Below are 15,369 nucleotides of genomic sequence, written 5' to 3'. Positions count from 1 at the left end.
TTGACCCCCTTCACCCATTTCACCCCCCCCCCCCCCCCCGCAACCCCCTACCCTGTTCTTCAGATGAGGAAACTGAAACAGACACATTGAATAACCACAGAAACACTAGTGATAAATTCAAGGATTATCAGTGTGACCAATGCTCAGAGACATACTTTGCCTTTAATTTTTTTTAATTTTAAATTGGAAATGGAATTTTTAGCATGAAACATTTATAATTATGTGTACTCGATAGATTTTTAAAGAACATATAAGAAGAGGACTATTTTCACTGTTCATCCATCTTTACTGTATCAATATTCTGCTTTTGAAAATTTTATCTGACCACAAGGTGGCAGCAATGCAACCCACTACGGAGAGACTAAGTAATGAGATGCAAAAGAACTGTGTATTTTTCATTGTATTCTGGCCAGGTCCTGCTTATTAATCAGATAGTCTAGCTATTCGCAATTATTTCTGCAACATGTTGTCCCTTCATATGATTTATTCATGATCTTGGAATATGTCCTGTGAATTTGTTTTTCTGAGGTAGGTGGCATGTAAGAGCATTGTTATTCTAATACAAAGGTAGAGTTCCCCTTCTCATAAATGTTCAAAGAACATTTTCCTTTGGGAGAAAAGGAGAATGGAAAAATAGAGAAGTAGAGAAGGGCAAGCCCACATGGAACAAAACCTTTAGATACTTTTTTTTCTAAATTGAGAGGATTATGCATCTACTTGTCTCTGCATTTATAAGGATATGTGAAATGTAGATGTCATGTCTGACAAAGAAAAGGAAAAACAATGAGCACTGAATTATATAAAAACACTATAATAACTAATATTTAGTGAACACTTTCCACCTAGCCGTAGGTACTTATGCTACCATTTAATCCTCCCAACATACTTTGAAGCAGATTCTATGATATCCCTACTTTACAGACATAGAATGTGAAAAGTTGATAGGGAGTTAAGTGACAACTGGTAAAAAGAATCAGGATTCAAGCCTGGCAGTCTGACTCCAGAGCCCAAATGTGTTTTTATCCTCAAAGATGAGTTTTTATTTAAGACTTTGTTCTGGTCAGTCAGGTATCTGTATATATATGTATGTGTGTGTGTGTGTCCCCACACACCTTACATTTATGTCAAGGAATCGGTAAATGTGAATACTTTTATGTTCCAGATATCTCTATTTAAATCAGAGGGTCCTAATTAAACAAACAGTATTTAGAATAAATATGCTTAAGTAAGTTGATAAGACTGCCATTTGTTCTGTTTTGTAGCTTTTGGATACAGGCCTTAAGCCATAACATGTACATAAATACTCCTGCACAGCTGTTTTGAATGGCTGCTACCACTGTGGCATTACATCCAGTGGTTAAGAACATGGAGTCTGAGCCAGAGTGTCGGGATTTGAATTCCTTGTGTACCACTTACCAGCTAAGTAACCTTAGGTAAGTTATTTACACTACATGAACCTCAATTTCTTCATCTGGAAAATGAGGATAACAACAGTTTCCAAAATTTTACATGAAGAAGTCTTGAGGATAAGAGATATGAATACTGGAGATGTAAACAAGGGAGTAAATAAAAACAGAGGACGTCATCCAGGAAACAGGACTCCAGCTCAAGAGAAAGACGTTCCTGGGATGGCAGTGAAGGGAAGTCCAATGATGACAGCTGTGCAAAAACCTAGACAGCTCTACAAAGGAGAATGGAAATCTCTGGCTCGATAACTCCAAGAAAATAATGGAAACAGTAGATGATCTGATATCATTGACTTTGTGAAAAATTGCATTGGCAGGCCATTGGATAGTGTGGGAAGGTTCAGCAATAAAAGTAAAAAAGAATTAAGCAAATGAAAAAAAGACAATTACTAATTTGAGGAGGAAAGTGAGAAAGGAAATATAATCAAAGTATACCACAATGCACAGTTTTGTACAATATCTGCATAGGCATACTAATGTATCGCGAACCCGTGTCCCTTGCATCGGCAGGTGGACTCTCAACCACTGCTCCACTAAGGAAGCCCCCTCACCACAAAATTTTAATATTATGAGTTTGGGGGAAGGGAAGCAAAGAGAATGACTATGTAAGAGATAAATTCTAATTACTATAATAAGTCTATCAGAACTATCTAGGGCTTCCCTGGTGGCGCAGTGGTTGAGAGTCCGCCTGCCGATGCAGGGGACACGGGTTCGCGCCCTGGTCCGGGAAGATCCCACATGCCGCAGAGTGGCTGGGCCCGTGCGCCATGGCCACTGAGCCTGCGCATCCGGAGCCTGTGCTCTGCAACGGGAGAGGTCACAACAGTGAGAGGCCCAAACTATCTAAAGTTTGTGAATCAAAGAAAGCCATATTTACATATCCTATAGAAAATATGGAGATACATAAATCCTAAAGAAACAGCTAAAAGTGTTAAAATGAGCATTGCATCTGAGGAAGGGTTAATATGAAGAGGTAAGGCTGGGAATCACGGTAGTAATTTGTTTTAAACCTTTTAATATAATTTGATATTTTAAAACTAGATGTATGTCTTACTTTGATAAAAAGGAACTTTGAAAAGCACCTAACATAATGTTTGGCAAGTGGATATGATTAATAGCAGTAACAGCAAACTGATCACATTACTTTTATATCTTGTTTTCTCTCTGCCCAAGGAAAACGAGACATGAAATCGTCCAATGTGTCCACGACTGCATCAACTTGACATTGTTGCAATTCTGTTTTTCCAGCCAAATCTATGGAATAGAGACAGGCCATTTTATGCCCAAGAATATGCTCAATTTATTTTACTATACTAAAACTTTTTTTAAAATAGGCAATATATTAATATGGTTCGAAAATTCAAAACAATATAAAACAGTATCCAGTGAAGGCTAACTTCCACCTCTGACCCATTCACTTCATTTTGCTTCCTTACCTACCTACCATATTGGTAACCATTTTCATTCATTTATTTTGTGTTCTTCCATTGTTTCTTAATGAAAATAAGAATAGGTATCCCACTCAAAACACACCTCCCCCATATATCCTAGAGGTCTTTTCTTACAAGTCCCTTAAGGGCATCCTTGCTCTTTTTTCAGGTACATGGGATTCCTTTAAGTGGAAGTGCCACAATTTATTTAACTAGCCTCAACTGATTAGGTTTGTTTCCAGTCTTTTGCTAGTGCAAGTGATACTACAATAAATAACCTGTACATACATTATCATTTATCTTGTAGAAAGAATTACTGTTACATGTGCAGATAATTTTTTGTCAGGAGCATTTGTTTGCTTCCTGGGAATTATAAGTTTAAAATAATAGAAGTGTTGTTTTTTTTCTTTACTGCCATTCGCTGACCATCATTTTGCTAAGGAATCATTCTAAAATGATTCAGTGTAGAAGCATTCTAAAATAGGTTGCATTTCAGCCAAGGGAACTGTCAACAAAATGAAAAGACAATCTACTGAATGGGAGAAAATATTTGCAAATGATATGACCGATAAGGGATTAATATCCAATGTATACAAACAGCTCATACAACTCAACATCAAAAGGACAAATAATCTAACTAAAAACTGGGTTGAAGAACTGAATAGATATTTTTCCAAAGAGGACATGCAGATGGCCAACAGGCACATGAAAAGATGCTCAACATCACTAGTCATCCGGGAAATGCAAATCAAAAACACAATGAGATATCACCTCACACCTGTCAAAATGGCTATCATCAAAAAGAACACAAGTAACAAATGTTGGCAAGGATGTGGAGAAAAAGAAAAAGAGAGCCCTCCTACACTGTTGGTGGGAATGTAAATTGGAGCAGGCACTGTGGAAAACAGTAGGGAAGTTTGTCAAAAAACTAAAAATAGAACTACCATATGACCCAGCAATTCCACTCCTGGGCATACATATGGAAAAGACAAAATCTCTAATTCAAAAAGATACATTCACCCCAATGTTCATACCAGCATTATTTGCAATTGCCAAGATAAGGAAGCAACCTAAGTGTCTATCAACAGATGAATGGATAAAGCAGATATGGTGTGTGTATATATATATATATATATACACACACACACACACACACACACACACACACACACAATGGAATATTACTCAGCCATAAAAAAGAACGAAAGAATATTTGCCATTTGCAGCAACATGGATAGATTTAGAGGGTATTATGCTAAATGAAATAAGTCAGACAGAGAAAGACAAATACTGTACGATATCACTTATATGTGGAATCTAAAACGTACAATAAACTAGTGAATATAACAAAAAAGAAGCAGACTCACAGATGTAGAGAACAAACTAGTGGTTACCAGTGGGGGCGGGGAGAGGCAATATAGGAGTAGGGGATTAAGAGGTACAAACTATTATGTATAACGTAAGCTACAAGGATATATTGCACAACACAGGGAATACAGCCAATATTTTATTATAACTGAATGGAGTGTAACTTTAAAAATTATGAATCACTATATTGTACACCTATAACTTGTAACTTTAATAAAAAATAAAAATATAAAATAGGTTGCTTTTGTACAAATGTATAAATTTACTAAAAATCAAGGAACTGTATATACTGACAATGGGTGAACTGTATGTAAATCACGCCTCAATAAAGCTGTTAAAAGTGAAAGAAAATGCCTTAGTAATTAGCGTTCTTCTGTAAGCTATCTATATTTTCACGTATGTGATATTCAAAGACTGATTCTTCTTTCTGACCTTGAGAAATCCCTCCGAATTGTATAAGGTCTCTTCACTCATTTTCATCCCTACTTTGACTTCCACACTCAAGGCTTCAGCTGTCAATTTTATACAGATGACTCATTCAACAGTTTAGTCCTAAATTCCAGAGCCATATTCTCAGCTTCCTTTTTTTTTTTTTTTTTTTTTTTTTTTTTTTTGCAGTACGCGGGCCTCTCACTGTTGTGGCCTCTCCCGTTGCGGAGCATAGCTCCGGACGCGCAGGCTCAGCGGCCATGGCTCATGGGCCCAGCTGCTCCGCACCATGTGGGTCTTCCCGGACCGGGGTTCGAACCCACATCCCCTGCATCGGCAGGCAGACTCTCAACCACTGCGCCACCAGGGAAGCCCTCTCAGTTCCTTTGGGATAGTTCTCTATGTATCCTTTGGGGTCGGCCGCAACTGGGGCTACAGCAGTGAACAAAGGAGATCAATTCCTTGCCTGCATGGCACTTACGACTAACTGGGAAAGACAGACAATGGGAAGGATACTGCAAGTTAAGGAACTTTTTCTTTTAAGAAGAGGACGAGGAAGAGGATAAGGCCAAGGAGCTATGGGAATAAGGAACTATGTCCAGGTGTCGTCTGCCTGGCCCTTACTCTCCTGCTCAAATAGACTTCCCTCCACATGCCAGTATGTCTTCTAACCCTAGGATGATTCTATCTTCACAAACTTTCTCATATTTCCCAAATAGGCACCCTGCAGTCATGCCAAACAAAGTATGGCCAGAATAATCTTCCTAAGTTCATAGCCATGGTTATGTTGCTTTTCCAGATAAAAATTTAAAGTTGAAGTCAGACAGAGAAAGACAAACACTGTGTGATCTCACTCATACTGGAATCTTTAAAAATTACTGCTAATAACTAACTCATAGATACAGAGAACAGATGGTTACCAGAGGCAGGAGCAGGGGTAGGGGCAGTAAAATGGGTGAAAGTGGTCAAAAGATACAAACTTCCAGTTAGAAGATAAATACGCCCTGGCGATGTAATGTACAGCATGGTGAGTATAGCTAAGAATACCATCTATTTGAAAGTGGCTAAGAGAGTAGTTCTTAAAAGTTCTCATCACAAGGAAAAAAATCTGTAACTATGTGAGGTGATGGATGTTAACTAGATTTACTGTGTGATCATTTAGCAATATATACATGTACTGAATCATTATGTCATACACCTGAAACTAATGTAATGTTATATGTGAATTTTATTTCAATTTAAAAACAACTCTACAGGGGCTTCCCTGGTGGCGCAGTGGTTGAGAGTCCGCCTGCCGATGCACGGGACACGGGTTCGTGCCCTAGTCCGGGAGTATCCCACATGCCGCGGAGCGGCTGGGCCCGTGAGCCATGGCCGCTGAGCCTGCGCGTCCGGAGCCCGTGCTCCGCAACGGGAGAGGCCGCAACGGTGAGAGGCCCGCGTACTGCAAAAAAAACCCAAAAAAACTCTACAATTGTTTAAGGGATGACATTAATACTCTGGCTCTTTCTTACCAGAATCTATTTTTCCATCCCTTTCTCTTTCTGCTTCCGCTCCACCCAGCAAATTTTGAAGTTCTTTTCTTTTTCTCCTGCCATTTTTTCTGTCTGGAATGTTCTAGTCCAGAGATTCTCTAAGTGAGTTCCATGGACCAGCTGCATAAGCATCACCTGGGAAATCGGTAAGAATGCAGATTTCCCACCCTAGGCCTATTGAACCACAATCTCTGGAGACAAGGCTGAACAATCTGTTTTAAGGAGCCTCCAAGTGATCCTGATGCACATAAAATTTGAGAAACACTGCTCAAGTCCAAATCTTTCTCTTGAAATTCTAGGTATCTTTTCAGGCTCAACTCAAATGTCATTTCCACTTCAAAGTCAAATTTCCATAGTCAGAAGTCATCTCCATCTCTTATATTTAGCTATCTATCTATCTATTTATTAATTTATTTGGCTCTGCTGGGTCTTAGTTGCGGCACGCAGGATATTTTTAGTTGCAGCATGTGGGATTTTTTTTTTTTTTTTTTTAGTTTCTCCAAGTGGATTCTTAGTTGTGGCATGTGGGATCTAGTTCCCTGACCAGGGATCGAACCCAGGCCCCCTGTACTGGGAGTGCAGAGGCTTAGCCACTGGACCACAAAGGAAGTCCCTCCATCTCTTTTAAACTTCCAAAAACTTTTGTTGGCTGAAATGTGTTAGTGTAACACAAATTTTTGTATTTTTAACATACATACATTACTTTGGTCCAAAAATGAAGGTCTAGTAATTATGGCCCATTTTATTGGTAAGATAACCATGTCTCGGGCTTCCTGGGTGGCGCAGTGGTTGAGAATCTGCCTGCCAAGGCAGGGGACACGGGTTCGAGCCCTGGTCTGGGAAGATCCCACATGCCGCGGAGCAACTGGGCCCATGAGCCACAACTACTGAGCCTGTGCATCTGGAGCCTGTGCTCCGCAACAGGAGAGGCCGCGACAGTGAGAGGCCCACGCACCGCGAGGAAGAGTAGCCCCTGCTTGCCGCAACCAGAGAAAGCCCTCGCACAGAAACGAAGACCCAACGCAGCCAAATAAATAAATTAATTAAACGAATTAAAAAAAAAAAGATAACCATGTCTCTACAGCTTGGATCATAGTGGTTTTGGGGGTAGCAAAGAGGGTGTCAGTGTCAGGAGTGGGACATGGTGATTCTGCAGATTATTTATAAAGAAAGGGTCTTTAAAAGAAGCCAAATGTAGCCTTTCACTCAAAAAGAGTGTTATGAGAGTGTGAGGGGAGAGAGAAGACAGCAGAGCATAAGATTGGGAAAGGCACCAGGTAAAGATGAGAACTAAGTTTCCCTTATTACTCCTCATCTCATCACGTTAGCGCATACGCTAAACAGTCCAGTAGCCAACTACCCACTCAGGAGGCCTCAGATGGCACTTTATGGAGGCAAAGAAGACTCCCCTTCTATTTTTTTTAGCATGATTAGGATGAAAGACATTGGGTACATGATTTTAATAGTATGAGTCATTTCAGCCTCCCTATGCCACACGTATTTCCCATTAATTAATCTTCTCTGATAACCTGTGATATGCATGCTAGCAAAAGTTTGGGTTCAGACACATCTGTCTAATTTTTCAGCTAAATTCCAATAAGGGATTGAGGACAAGGAAGTGTGGGGCAGGAGAGACTGTAGGCAGTATAAAATTAATTGTCTAGGGAACTCAGGGGAAATTAAACTGGTAGAGATGGTATATTTATACTTCTCTGGCACTGAGTCCCATTCTCCTTTGCACTATATTTTAATCCCATTCAGTAATAACATTACTTAATGAATATTGAATATATGCCATGTGTTTTTATTTCAGTTATCAAAAACTACACACAATATATTACCTGTATTTTTGGTCAGATATCTTGCTATTGCTAGGCTCTGGTGAAGGTTCAATCCATCGACTTCCAAAATGGGAATTTTGCCAAATGGAAGAGCTTAACATAAAATGAGCAAAGAATCAACTTCCAGAACAAAATCAAGTTATAATACTTCCATTTTACTGATAATTGTGGAAATAAAACATGATAGTAACGTTACAGAATTCTTGAATATTTATTCTAGAAGGGACATTAGGCATCCTCTAGTGGAATCTTTACATTTTACAAGTTTAAAAAAAGAGAGTTGTTAGAAAAAGAAACAGACTCACAGACATAGAGAACAAATGAGTGGCTACAAGTGGAGAGAGGGAAGAGGGGAGGGACAAGATAGAGGTGGGGGAGTAAGAGGTACAAACTATTAGGTATAAAATAAGCTACAAGGATACATTGTACAACATGGGGAATACAGCCAATATTTTATAATAACTATGGATGGAGTATAACCTTTAAAAATTGTGAATCGCTGTATTGTACATCTGCAACTTATATAATATTGAACAGCGACTATACCTCAATTTTTTTAGAAAAGGGGAAAAGAAGAGTTGTTAGAAGAGCTGCTATAGACTTAGTGACAGAACTGGGTCTAAACCCCAAGTTTACAGTGATACTATCGATATATATTATATATTATCTCACATACTTACTATATAATTTTTTTAAACTTTTAAAGCCTTATTAAATTTTCAGTCCTCAGAGATTACATTAATTATTCTTTAAAACCATAGTCTGAGGAATATGAAGAGTTTGATATTGAGTTATGATGAGGAACTTAACCAAATTCTTATTGATCATTTGAAGTATATAGTAAGCGACAAGCATATTTGTACAAATATAGGACAGACTCATAGCAGGTGTATTAATATTTATCTGTAAATCCTACTTTGTTTTCTTATCTAAACCTATTATATTTTTGTCAGAGAATAATTTATTATTCTTCATTATAGAAAAATTCTAAGTAGAAGATAAATAAAAATAATTCTACCACACAATGATAAATATTTTAATTGCTTTCCCATATATATATCAAAACAAAATCATAATGTATATATGTTTGTAAACCACTTTTTTAAATTTGATAATACCTTTTAAAATCTTTCTAAATCAATAAAACATCATTTTTTAAAGCATACATTTTGCCATATGAATTAATCACAATTTTCCCAACCAGTGCCTTAGGTTGGGACATATAATTATTTTGGAAAGAGGGAAAAGAATAAAGTGCCACTCATAATCCCATGACTGTAACACAGCTCCTAAAATCAACCTTCAAGCATCTTTCGTTTGCACTGAATAAGTACAAGATGAACTACAGTTCACATCAGGAATAAAAACATCTTTGAACACTTACCTAGTAAGTGTGCCAAGTACTATTCCAGGTGTTTGAGATACTGCAGTGAGCAAAACAAAGTCCCAAATAAAACTGATACAAACTGTGATGCCTTATTTGAAGCAAAGTATGTAATCAAGAGGGAATTAACATGCCTGACATTTTGAGGGGAGCTTCCTTTTGTGCTAGGCATTGTACTAAATATTTAACGTGCCCATTCAGTCTTCTGGTACTTAAAACAAGCCTATGAAGTAGGTATTAACTACCATCTCATTTTATAAATGAGGAAATGAGATGAAGAGAGGTTATAGAAGTAGTCCAGATCACACACCTGATAGAGGGGAGAGCCAAGTGAGAGGTGAAATCCAGTTGGAACTCTTACTCAGCTGTTTTCTAGTTCTAAGAGCCATGTTTTTGAAAGACATTAAAAATCAAAGCAAGCCCAGAGGATAGTATCCAAGTTAGAGAGGGTCTAAAAATCACATGATATGAGGATTGGCTGAAGAACTTCTACCACTCTTCACTGAAGAGGACAGAACAAATGAAGTGGAACATAAAAACCATCTCCAATATGGCATAGCTATCAAATGGAAAAATAATCTTACTTATTTGGACTATCTCTAAAATGCAGAATGAGAACCAAGAAGAAATTTTTAAAGGGCATATTTTAATTAATTAATTAATATTTTGGTGGTGGGCTGCGTTAGGTCTTTGTAGCTGCGCGCGGGATTTTCCCCGGTTGCAGCGAGTGGGGGCTACTCTTCGTTGCGGTGCGCGGGCTTCTCATTGCGGTGGCTTCTCTTGTTGCAGAGCATGGACTCCGTAGTTGTGGCTCGCGGGCTCTAGAAAGCAGGCTCAGTAGCTGTGGCGCAAGGATTTAGTTGCCCCACGGCATGTGGGATCTTGCCGGATCAGGGCTTGAACCTGTGTCCCCTGCATTGGCGGGCAGATTCTTAACCACTGCACCACCAGGGAAGTCCTAAAGGGCATATTTTAACTCAAGATGAAGAATAATTCTGTTACCTTTGGAGCTATTACAATGGAATGTGTTTTCTTATGAGGTGGTAAGCTTTCAGCTACTGGAAGCATTTTAGCCAAGCTTGGAGTAATTGCCAACAATTGGAATATGGGCTGCATCTAACAAGAAGCAACTTAAGAAGACAAATGCTAAGTCCTTTATTTGGTTCCAGAAAAAAAGAATTTCATGGTGTTGGAGTTGTAACTTAACAGGAGCACCTGTCAAAAAGCTTTAAGAGATTTAGTGGTGCTGAATGCAAGGCCTCAGTATGATATGGCTGCCAACATAGCTACTGTGATCTTCGTAAAACGTCTTAGTAAAATGTGTACACTTGTGCCAGGAGTGATGGTCCCATTCTGCTCTGTGCTGTTCCTATGCTTGCAGGCACAGGCACTACACGTAAATTAGCAGACAGAGTCTAACAGAAGCTTGTTCTACTTGGGTGGTGAGCAAACCCAAACCAGGGGAAATAAATGGAACACTCCAGGAAGAGAAGAGAGTTGTCCTTTGAACCTAGATGTGATTGCAGATCTCAGACAGTCCATAGGAAACAGTACCTAAATCAAGAAGTAGAGTCAGGGGTGGGAAGGGTGGACTGAATTTCACAATAATGATCAGAGAAACGATCAAGGAAGCTCCAAAAGTTGACATCTAAATAGAGATACAGGTAATGAGTTACCTAGGGACTCAATTCTGAATTCAGCCAAAGACCTTCCTTATCTTCAGAGCGTTTTCATTAAACTGACTGTACTGCAATGGCTTTTTCTCTATGATGTCTTGAATTTACTAAATGTCTTATAATAACTGGATGTGAGAGAAAAAATAATTTGTTCTCCATGGATTAAAATGGTAAGTCCAAGACCAATGTATGAAAGCCACATGGACATAATTTCAATTTTGTATAAGGAAGATTCTTTTAAGTTTTCCTCCCTCTTCTTTCTGTTCTCCCTTCCCAGAATTTCATGGAGATGTTGGACCTCCTAAACTGTTTCATTCTCAATTTTCCTTATCTTTTTTCTCTTATTTTTCGTTTTTATCCTATTGTGCTTTCTGGGGGATTTACTTAGTTTTCATCATTTTATTGATTTCTTTGTATCCGACATTCATTTCCAAGAACTTTTTGTCTCCGTACATTCCTTTAAGATTGTATAGAATATCTTCTCTTTTCTCTGAGGATTTTATATTTTTGAACTTGTTTTCTTGCTATACCATCTTGACATCTCCAGAGGTGTCTGGTTTTAGGTCTGTTTTATATTAGAGAGTTTTCGCAAATATGGGTTAACTTTTGACTTGCCATTACTATTTAAAAGGGCAAAGAAGTAAAAGCTCACTGGAATCTCAGTGTGCATAGGAGGGGCTTGCCCACAGATTGGGCTAGGCAAATTCATTGAGGGATCCCCATCTGTTCAGTATCTGTTAGACATTTTTCTTAGACTGATCAGCTTCCCCAGAGAGAATTCCTCCCATTTCCTGTGTGAGGGATATTAGTCTGGTTGCCATTGATTGTAGAGCAGGGGAAAGGGCTGTTGGTCCCACCATCTAGTTTCTAGACTTCCACTGAATGCCATGTTTACTGTAGCATTGTGTCCGAGACATGCCTGGTGTCCTAGAATCCTCTGGTCCATCCTCTTGAAAGTAATCTCTATGCTTCTTCCAGGGAGAGAGAGGGAACTTGTGGTCATACTGCTTCTTCATATTTTTCCAGGCAACCCTGTATCAGCTCAGCTCTTAAAGTTATCTTTTGCAACCAATTCCTGACCCTTTGGAGGATCTCTGGGGTGATTTAGCTTGCCTTCTCCTCCTCCAGGCTTATATTTGAGCATCACTGGCCTTAATGGTAAGTCACCTTACCATTCTTTGACTGGTTTTCTAGCTTCCAGAATTTTGTGCTATCATATTCAAGGTTGATTTCTTTGTCCTTGGGGGGGTGGTGACTTTTTTTTAAGTACTTTAATGTTATTAAAGGAGAGATTAAACACATGTGTACAATCTACCAGGTTTGACCAGGAAGAAAATTTTAATAGAAATATCCAATGATATTCTAGATTATAGCAGAGGGGATGGTCATAGCGAGTTTCAAACACTAGAGAGCATCCCTAAATTGGACAGGAGATGATACCAGATACAATTTGTAATAGAAACTGCTTTTCAATATCTATTCTTTGCTTTTTTTCTCAAAGTAATAAAATCCTGGATTTTTAGCTGGGAAAATGGTTGTCCACAATAAAGTCAACGTTTCCCAGCTTCCTTTGCAGTAATGCATGACCATGTGACTAATTTCTTGCCAAACAGATATAACTGATGTGATGTGTGCAACTTTCTGGTCAGGCTGTTAAAAGGAAGAGGTGTGTTCTCTTCCCTCTTCTGCGCTTTCTGTGAGTTGGAATATGGAAGGAGGGTGAACTGTTCACACTGTGGCAATAAGAACCCACTACGGGTGCAGATGAACAGAAATGAAAGAGCCTCATCATTGACAACATCACGGGGTAGAACTGCTATACTAACTTGGGCTTTTATGCAAAAGAAATACATTTTTATCCTCTTTAAGCCATTTTTGTGTTGGGTGTATGTTAAAGCATTTGAAACTGTAGCTTAACCATCACTAACTTGAAGATCCCTTTCAATTCTAAGAATATGTGAAAACATTAAGAAAATGCAGTAATTCCATTTTTAATAACATAATGAAAAGTTAAGGTAGAATAGGGTATAAAGAATACAAAGAACTTATATCTAAAAACTAAAAGGCAGAATTTGTTATATGTAATACCTCCACAACTTGCTATTCATCTTGACTTATTTAATGGATAAATTTAATATTCACCTATTTTATGTCCACAGAAGCTCATGTACAAATTCTGATATCAGAAGAAATGCTCGGATATTAAAGGTAAAGTTTCAGAAGAACAGGAAATAAGATATTCTATCCCATCGGAGAAGAGTTCTCTGATAAGAAAAGGAGTAATTACAGGGGCAATGACTTCAGAGAAACTCATGCTTCCAAAAGTCAAGTGGCAATACTTATTGTGAATACATCAATTATCATGGTATTATTTTTGTTGGCATTATCTAGTGCAAATAACTTGGGCGACAGTATTAGATGGACCTGTGTTTGAAAATCAGCTGTACCTTGCTAGGGCTGTGAACTTGGAAAAAATACCTAAACTCTGTGTGCTTCCAACTATAAAATTAATAGTTAATCCAACTATAAAATAGAAACAATAATACATCCTGTGTTGACGTGCTAGAGAAATTAAATGAAATAGGGTCTGCAGACTATCCAATTCTGATAGCCTACAAATGCTATATAGTTGTTTTCTTCAGCTTCATTTTTATCTGAAATTTTAATAATCTAGCATAAAAATATAAATTTTAGACACTTAATATTTAGTATTTCCAGGGAACATGGCAAGCATCTAGAGGATGACTTACAACTTAACTGAAAACCACACACTTTTGTTTGTTTAATAATATTTCTAATTCTTCCTCACTGTCCTGAGTGCTAAGTAGCATGTTTTCATTGTGTTACCCGCCCAATTTGTAAATTTGCTCTTTCCTCTGATCAGACAGACTCCAGTTTTGTTCACGTACCCACCCCTCTCTTATATGGTCACAAAGTCTCATGAAAACTGCTTCCATCCCCTACTTCAGAGGTGGACTAGATGATTCTAAGGTTCCTCCCACTCCCTTTGCCAATGATTGGTTCAGAAATGGACACGTGACCCAATCTGAGCCAGTGAAACATGAGAGGTTTGCTGAGGTCTCCTGGAAAGTTTTTCCTCATTCTTCTGGGAACACTTAAGGAAGCAGTGCTTTCTCCTCTAGCCTCTCAAAATTGCTTTTCAACACTGCGAGGCTGGAATTGCAGCAAACATATTGCTACCAGCTTCATGATTTAGCCAACACACTGAGGAGGAAAAATGGATAAAGCCATCCTTTGAAACCTGGCCTACTTCTGGATTTTCAGTTATGTGGTACAATTCATTTCCTTGTTATTTAAGCTATCTGAGTTTTGTTTTCTGTTACAGCAGCTCATCTTATCTACCATCCAAATATTATTGATATCTGAGTAAGGCCAGGCTAGTCCAATGGTCAAAAGTTTGACTTCAGTATTTCCTCCATTTCAGCTCTTTTGATAAAGCTTTATGTTGTGTTATTTTTATATGCCCCCTCTGTCAGGTTTGTGTTTTCACCTCAGTAGGAAATTTTCTGGGTCACAGAGCATTTATTTAACTTGCCTGAACTGCTGCTTCTCAGTGTAAAGCTACATGAGATTTTAAAACCTTTCTATTTTCCTTTCCCTGAGGAAAGACAAAAGGTTCTAGAAACATTTTCTCTACATACATTTCCATGAACTACATTTGTGCTACTTACTTGACTTGATTTCAGGCCAATCAGATTGTTCTATTCTGTGGTCTTCATACTTTATGTCCAAATATGCAAATATATAACGAATAATTTCTGCTCTCCCCCTCATATTAAAATAAGTGAGTTTGTAGTTTGGCATGGTGCGATTCTGGAAGGAGAAAAATAGAGGAATTATTTTAACAGCCCTCTAGAGATGTTTCAACATTTTTTTTGGAGGACTTTTTGAAAACTTTTTGGCATCTTCTGAGATAACCAGAGATACTAGAAGATATTTCAAAACCAGAATTATAAATCACTACCCCAATAACATATGGAGAAAACTTGATAGAAATAAAATCTTGACTCTCTTTAAGAACTAGATGGAATATTCCAGTGAAATAATCAAATTCCAGTTTTTTTTTTTTTTCAAATTCCAGTTTTATTTGTAAAAAGACATCGGAGTAATAGGGTATCTATATACCAAACTTCAGAGAATGGAGTCAAAGACTTTGCATTTTAAGAATTTTTTGTCCTGCCTTTAGACACATAATGAATGGTGTCGACATTTGGTTCGT

General features: G+C 38.1%; 1 protein-coding gene across 1 annotated transcript in view; it reads right to left on the bottom strand.

Annotated features, from left to right (window-relative positions):
* Nucleotides 1-14,954, bottom strand: part of HPGDS (hematopoietic prostaglandin D synthase) — a 28,546-nt gene extending 13,592 nt beyond the window's left edge. Inside the window, exons 1-3 of the mRNA XM_024736234.1 lie at nt 14,822-14,954; nt 8,070-8,162; nt 2,611-2,720 (exon numbers count right to left, since the gene is read on the bottom strand). Coding sequence (XP_024592002.1) covers nt 2,611-2,720; nt 8,070-8,162; nt 14,822-14,954 — 336 coding nt within the window. The remainder of the gene's footprint in view (nt 1-2,610; nt 2,721-8,069; nt 8,163-14,821) is intronic.
* Between the last annotated feature and the right edge of the window lie 415 nt (nt 14,955-15,369).

This window comes from Neophocaena asiaeorientalis, unplaced genomic scaffold, assembly GCF_003031525.2.
Source record: "Neophocaena asiaeorientalis asiaeorientalis breed wild unplaced genomic scaffold, Neophocaena_asiaeorientalis_V1.1 scaffold7, whole genome shotgun sequence".
Taxonomy (NCBI): Eukaryota; Metazoa; Chordata; class Mammalia; order Artiodactyla; family Phocoenidae; genus Neophocaena; species Neophocaena asiaeorientalis.
Note: the sequence above shows the minus strand (reverse complement) of the source record. Positions and strands in the feature narration are given on the sequence as shown.